We start from the raw sequence: 7,500 nt of genomic DNA, 5'->3' as shown, positions 1-7,500 counted from the left end.
AGATGGACTCTGACTCCACAGTGATGTACTGCAGCTGGTGACAGCTCTGTAGAGGTTGTAGTAGGTGGAAAAGCTGCAGAGCAACACAAGGACTGTAGCTGCAGACTGGAGCTGGAGCCACATCACTACTGTCTGTTTCTCACAAAGTATAAATGTATGAACGACAAAAACATAAAAACTAAAAGAGCTCAGGCCCACACTGTAAGGTTTTCCTCAATGAACTGTTACAGATGTTTTCATACAGCTAATGATACGAGTCAAGAAGAGGCCGCAGAGGTGTAGAGAGATCAAGCACAGCAGGATGAGAAGCTCCACCTGAGCAGCGACCTGGCTGCACAATAATGACATCTACATCAGGTGTTACATCATCTAATGCCGGTCTTCAAACCCCGAGGCAGCAGCGCTGACATCTCTGTGACTCCAGCCTGACTTGGCCTAACATCACAGGGTGCCGCTCTGATTGAGTGGACCTTTACTGGGCCTCATTATCATATGTAGGGAGACAATTGGACCATCGGGGCACTGAAAGAGCAAATGAATTTCTCAAGCTTATTGGAAAGTGATACTGTCATTATCTCACGATCTCTGACTGACACTGAGAGATTTGCACGACTTGAAATCCTGGAAGAATTCCTCCCACAGACAGACTGAATGAAAGTGCAATGAAAGACGGAAACATTATGCAGTACTGACCGTTGAGGCGATGCAGAGTCCAGTTGCGACGTACATCTGAGGGACGATTGGCCAGCTCGAAGGCGAAGGGTCCAGCATTGGGACTCAGGTCGGGGTCGCTGGCTGTGAGGTTGAGAGCATTGGGCTCCGGCCTCTCACACATTTCCACCTCCGGCGGGAACACGTGAGGCGCATTGTCATTAATGTCAGTCAGGTAAATCTGAAGGGTGCCTGTCCCACTGGCAGGGGGGGTACCTGCAAACCAGCACGGAAAGTAAATGAAGCAGTGGATGCATTTGCTTCCGCTTATCGCACAGAACACTTACTGCACCAGACGTGGCTAAAGTTAATCTCTATACGTGGTCCTGAGGTGTGATGCTGCAGGAGATGCTGCAAACTGAGACAAATTCAAGCTGAAATCTTAACATAAATTAGCTCTCCATTATCAGCCTATAAACCTTTCTCAAAAAACAGAACTACACGTCAGGTAGTCTTCACAATACAATTTCTCTCTGACATATGTAGGCTCTATAAATGACTGCTTTATATTTCATCTATAGTGAAAGGTTTCCTTATCAACATGATGGCTGTATTCTGTATCTTTCCTTTGACTTGCAAGAGACACATATTGACTGTACTTTGAACCAAAATCTGCAGATTTTTTCATTTTCCTTTCCCACATGAAGCAAAGGAAACATGGTGGGAACAATTTCCTCTGTAAAGCCCAACTAAAACTAAATAATAGAAATATTAGTCACATAATAACTCTAATGATGCTTCCTGTAATAAATCAGACATATTACTTTGCAGAGGACTGTGCTGGCGCATGCAGTTTGAGATATAGCCATTAAAACAAAGTGCATGCAGCACTGCACATGTGCAGATTGTGCAGCAGTGAGAGGTGTTGCATTTGAATCACCTGCATGTATACTCTCTCTTTGTGCCATTAAACTTCATTGTGAGCAAAAACAAATCAAACACATGAGTGAGCCTCAATGTTGGCCCGGCCGTGTTCTTTTATTACACTGCTGCTTAATGTGACACTGTGGGGAACAGGCCTCCACAAGTCCTTACTTCCAGTCTGACTAAACACTCCTCAACGATCCGCGATGCTCAGAGCAACGTGTGGAGACACATGACGATACGCCATTGTTTACTTTGATTAATCAGTGATTAAAAATGTACTGAACACAGCCGGAGCTACAGTGTGTTCAACAACAGCTGGTGGTCGTGCACATACGGTGACCACCAACACACTGCAGACTGCAGCACAAGCTTGTGTGTTTGTCTCTGTGTTTGGGCTTTTTGTGCATGTGTGTGCGTGTGTGCGTGTGTGTGTGTGTGTGTGTGTGTGTGTGTGTGTGTGTGTGTGTGTGTGAGACAAGGGCAGAGAAAGTGCTAAGACAGTCAGTTAGCAGGAAGCTGGAGCACAGCGGCTTCTCTGTGCAGAGGGGTCTATGGTGGACTGCATGGACTGAGCTGCTGCTGAATGACATTCCCCTTCAACAATTTCCCACTTTGAACAGAGAATCCTCTTTTCTCTCTTTTCTGTGGCTATAAAGAACAACTGTGATCAGAAACAAAAGGGAGACTTTGGAAATCGTGCACTAAATAGGCAGGAAAACATCTCCATTAGTAATCAATGAGAGTCCTGTGTCCAAAAGACCGTCTGTGTAGTCCTACAAGAGGTGAAGCATAATTGAATAAAGATGGAACAATCTGTTGCTCACAGGGGAAGATGTGTGTCCACCGCAGGACAAGGCCGAACTCTGTAAACCACGGGCAGCATGCTGAAGCAGTTTCACAGGCTCTGTATGTGACTGGGCATCCTGCTGGCCTGATGTTTGAGAAACAGTAACTATGATGAATCAAATACAAGATTACTTCAGCAAGAAGTGCCAAAACACGCGGTCTGTCCCTCAAGTGGCTTTAAAAGTGAATCAGTCCCCGTGTGAAACTCGCCAACTTTACAGCAGAAATAAACCTGTTTATAGCCTGGGTTTGGATTTCCTCCATAAAACTGTGCTCTTCTATTAAATAATGCACCTGATTATATTAAAGTTTATTCTTCGACGTATTCATTCGGTTCGTGACAGATGGGTGCAGCTGATTTTCATGCTCTTTAACCTGTTGGCTAATCTGCTGATGCCCAGTTGCAGCCATCTGTGCCTATGTAGCAGTAGCTGGTGTTAGTCCAGTGAATCCACTGCCCTGTGCATAGACAACAGTTCCCCACAGTTCACCTGAAGAAACAGCTTCAGCTGCTTACACTAATTAGTGAGTATCCTCGTCACTGGGATGTACCCATGCAGCCTACTGAGGTCTTCCTCCATCTGGGAGAAATGTATATTCCCTGACCTGCTGGGAAAAACCGCCTCTGAGTACTGTGGTCGCTGTCACGCCGTTTGCATGGAACATCTGATTTATTCCCAAACACTCGCCAACTCTTCCCTGAGAGGTAACTGTGAACAGAAGCTGTGTGAACCAAATTCAAACCATTTTCACTCTGAACTTGAACATTTTTCATCTTTGGTTTTTGTGTTGCACCTTTCCCAGGAGTGTGTAGCAGTTAGCGAATGTTTGGACACAAACATGCAAACTTCCATGCAAACTAGATGCAAACTGCAGGCAACCAGAGCAATCATAAAGTTTTTGATGCAGCGCCCTCTTTGCAACCAAGTTTGCTTAAAAAGTGGGTCCTAGCTCTGGCATCAGTCTTTGTGACTGCTCCGACTACACCATCGAGGAACATAGAGTGCACTTCCTACATACTCAGCAGTGGGAACACTGGTTTTGGGGGGTTTGAGTGTGACAGACTTGTGCTACCAACTGTAGTTATCAAGATAAGGAAGATGGAAGCCTTTTTATACTAGCAGGTTAGTTATATTAGTGGTTTAACCACTGTAATGTTCTCCAGCAGTTATTTATTTTACACAATTCAACAAAACCATGTCATCAGTGATGCCAAAAACCTGCTATGTTAACGGTTTGTATGGTTAGTTTTGTTACTTAAATATCAAACAGCAGCTCGTGGCTGTTTCCATGAAGCACTTCCTGCACCAGGAGCTGCACTGTGACACTGACTCCACAGTGAAGCAGCACTAGTGCAGTTAATGAAAGAGCACTGAGGCACAGTGAACACAATCCACCTCTGTATGTGGGGGATGGGTTACTGCCGGACAGCAGCACAGCCTGTGTGTCTCACCGTTATCAGATGCCATGAAGGTAACGTTGTAGTGGTTGTTCTTGATATATGGAGACTCTCGGTCAAGAATGGCGATGGTGGAAATCTGTCCGTTAGCCGGGTTAATCTCCAGCCAGTTGGCAGGGTCATACATCTTGGAGTACCTGTGTTCGGTGAGAGAGAGCCAGCATGAGAAGCCACCACAGAGAGGCCTCTTTATCTGCTTCCCTGGCTGCACGCCGAGCAGCCACTGGGAGCTGATGTATGGGGACTGCGGCACGCTCTCTCAAGGCAGCCACAACTCATTCATTTACTCTCAGGAATGAATTCAAACGTTAACTCTCTTAAAAACGATAAAGAAAGACTGTTAGTGAAAGAATGCTATATTTACTGGAACTGGAAACAACCAAGGAGAGACCAATAAAAGCTCTGCAAATTCCTGCAAATTGTTGATGAAATGAATTCATGTAAGAGACTCTAGTCATGCATCTGCATTGCTGTTAGCATAAAGTCATCTTTCAAACATTGCACATGGATCAAACGGCACAGCTTCAACAAATGAAAACAGGTCAGCCAAAAAGTCACCGTGAAGCAGGCATGAAAGGGAACATGATCCATTTAGTATGTTTGTAACTGGCGAGATAAAACGGAGAGCAGCACAGATGACTAATCGAGGAGCACGCGCACAACAGAGAGCAACAAAAGCAAAAACGTTCTGCTGGCCCACTCTATACACAACTCGCTGTGTGTGTGTGCGTGTTTTTGTGAGCACAGTGTGCGTCCACTATTGGCTGTTGCTAGGCTACAAAGACTTCAGCACTACATTTAGAAACAAATAGTGGGATGTAAAAGAAAGAAGGATCGGGACAAAAGCATCAGTCCTGCAGGCTTTCTGCGCTCTGCTGAGCGTTTGGATGAGTGCTGCAGCATCTGAAACCTGCATCTGCACTCATAACAAAATCTAGCTTTTATATGAAAACGGGGACTGCAAAGTGGCCCGAGATGGAAGATGCAAGTCTCTTAATGCGTTTAAAATGAAACCTGACCAGCAGAAGAAAATGAAAACTGTCACAGAGGAGGAGCGGCTGCTCACGCTGACAATGGTCACATTCCTAATGCCTCACAAACCTCATGCTGAGAGAGTAACATAACGTCTGTCATGTGGAAACTCAGAGTTGTTGCTCGCTGAGCGCTACGCTGGCTGGTGCGCGTCACTGAGCACGAGCTGTTTCACAAAAGCTGTTAAAGTTGGTAAATCTGCACACAGTGTTCAACCTATAATTCTGAAATCTGCATCATCAAATTACCTCAGAGGTTTTGATTTCACACACAAAAACCACGTTTTCATATCTATGTGGGGACACGATGCTTTCTCTCCAAATGAACGCCTAAACCGAACCACAGCCTGACCCTGACACTACAACTAGGCCTTCAAACTGACGGGACGGCATGTTGTCCCACAAAGATATGCAAACACAGACACGCGTGTGCGAGGTCGAGGTGATGGCTGTGCTTGGACTCTGGATGTATTTACAAGTAAAATGATTACTGAGGAAGAAGGCTAGAAGCAGGGCTGCGCCTCCTTTGTTCTCTCACATGAACACGCCGTCCACGTCTCTGCGACGACTATGTGAGCAGCAGCAGAGCAAACAGCAACACAGACGTGCTGATTTAGTCTACGATTGTGTCCAACTGGAAACGTTCCATGAATTGTGCACATTTTATAAATTCTCAGTTTCACACGAGACGCACTCGACGAATCTTCTCTAAAACAAGGTGAAGAATGAGCGCGTCAGGTTCTGCTTTAATCTCACTACAGCACGCCATCGACATGCAGACGTGCACTGAATAAATGTAGAAAAATCCGTAAATGTTGGAGGGTGAATTACATTCTACTCAGATTTTAATTTCCTTTCAGTGGCACATTTTTCAATGACAGTCGCTGATTATTCTAATAGATGTGAGACTAATTTAAATAATGAAAAGGCTCCACATATTTAAATGTTCTTCTTATCAAATTGCATTGAAGCATACATTCACGTCTCTACTCAAACCCGCTCAACAGTTTATTGTTGCATTACAAACTGTAATTAAAGCTGCAAGCAGCGTTATGAGGGCCTTCGCACTCTCGGTGCTCGGGCCCTAATTATATATTGAAGGATTGTTTTAGTGCTGTAGTTCGACCTCACTGGCACAAATGAAAGGTTTCTGAAGAGCTTCCAGGAGTTTCTTACCTGATAGCTTGTCTCATGTAGCGGTCGGGGTCCTGCGCAGTGAAAGTGGTGAGCATGGACCCGGCCGACAGACCCTCCTCCAGTCGCATGGATTTCGGGTTTGGGCGAAACTCCGGGCTCTCGTTCAGATCCAGGATTCGAACAGAGACGGTTGCCGTGGACTGACGAGGCAAGTGGATGCCGCGGACCAGCGTGACCTCGTTCTCCGCTTCCACAGTCAGCATGAAGGAACGGGTGCTCTCGTAATCTATGGGCTGCACAGACAAAGCGAAGGACGACAATGATGCCCGACGTCAAGGACATTCAGCACGTGCAATCTTAAGCATCATCTCATCGTGTTTCTCTGGAACATGTCAGACAGTATAAACATCGCGATCACAGGGATCTTCTGCTCTCTGGATGTTACAAACCGACCACACTGAGAGTCGAGCACAGCTGCTGCTTTTAGATCGCTCTGTGAGAACATTACTCGTCAGGCAAGTCTCGAGTTAGCATTTTATTCTCGTGTTTTTGTGTGCGTGTGCATGTTGTGCACATCCAAACCACACCTTGACCACGGTGAGGAGGCCCTCGTTGGTGGTGGGGTCAGTGGGGATGGAGAAGCGTCCCGTGGGGTCCCCGGCGATGATGCGGTACACGGCGCTCCAGGCCGGAGTGTGAGGCTGGTCTTTGTCGGTCACGGTCAGGTTAGCCACGATCACGTTCACCCTGTTCTCGTGAACCTCTCCGAAGAACTGAAAGAGCAGAGACTGGATGACTCCACACTACACAAAGCTGTGGTGAACATCACAAACAAACAATGCTTCGCCACTGCAAACAGTTCCCTGTCACGCAGAGCCGAGCGCAGTATATCTGAGAATAAAGAGCACATCTCCCACAAACACTGCTCCTTCCTGTCCAGCCTGTTCAGCTTTACTGAGGAGGATAAACATATTGGATGTTTCATTGGCTTTTCACTCCTCCACCATCTGCCTGCTGCCAATAAAAGCTCAGAGAGCTTTAGTGTCGTTTAGACGACGCTGCCTCGCCCGTTTGCTGATGCAGAGCCAGCACGCTGTGTGTGTGTGTGTGTGTGTGTGTGTGGGTGTGTGAGTGTTGTATGTGTGTTGTGAGTGTGTGTGAGTGTGTGTGTTGTGAGTGTGAGTGGAATTTTGTGGTGTGTGAGTGTTTGTTGCTGTGAGGGTTGTGGTGTGAGTGTGTGTGAGATGGTGTGTGTGAGGTTTGTGTGGGTGATTGAGTTGTGTGGTGTGAGTGTGTGTGTGAGTGAGTGTGTGTTGAGTGTGTTGTGTGTGTGTGAGTGTGTGTGAGTGTGTGTGTGAGTGAGTGAGTGAGTGTGTGTGAGTGTGTGTGTGAGTGAGTGAGTGAGGTGTGTGTGTGTGTGTGTGTGAGTGAGTGTGAGTGTGTGAGTGT

The 7,500-nt window shown here is 46.4% G+C and overlaps 1 protein-coding gene across 1 annotated transcript in view; it reads right to left on the bottom strand.

The window, feature by feature from the left end:
* Nucleotides 1-7,500, bottom strand: part of LOC120732609 (cadherin-2-like) — a 100,724-nt gene that overhangs the window by 24,686 nt on the left and 68,538 nt on the right. Inside the window, exons 9-12 of the mRNA XM_040030345.1 lie at nt 6,639-6,824; nt 6,091-6,344; nt 3,878-4,020; nt 694-927 (exon numbers count right to left, since the gene is read on the bottom strand). Of these exons, the coding sequence (XP_039886279.1) occupies nt 694-927; nt 3,878-4,020; nt 6,091-6,344; nt 6,639-6,824 (817 nt within the window). The remainder of the gene's footprint in view (nt 1-693; nt 928-3,877; nt 4,021-6,090; nt 6,345-6,638; nt 6,825-7,500) is intronic.

The sequence above is a fragment of the Simochromis diagramma genome, unplaced genomic scaffold (assembly GCF_900408965.1).
Source record: "Simochromis diagramma unplaced genomic scaffold, fSimDia1.1 OVJJ01000334.1, whole genome shotgun sequence".
Classification (NCBI taxonomy): Eukaryota; Metazoa; Chordata; class Actinopteri; order Cichliformes; family Cichlidae; genus Simochromis; species Simochromis diagramma.
Note: the sequence above shows the minus strand (reverse complement) of the source record. Positions and strands in the feature narration are given on the sequence as shown.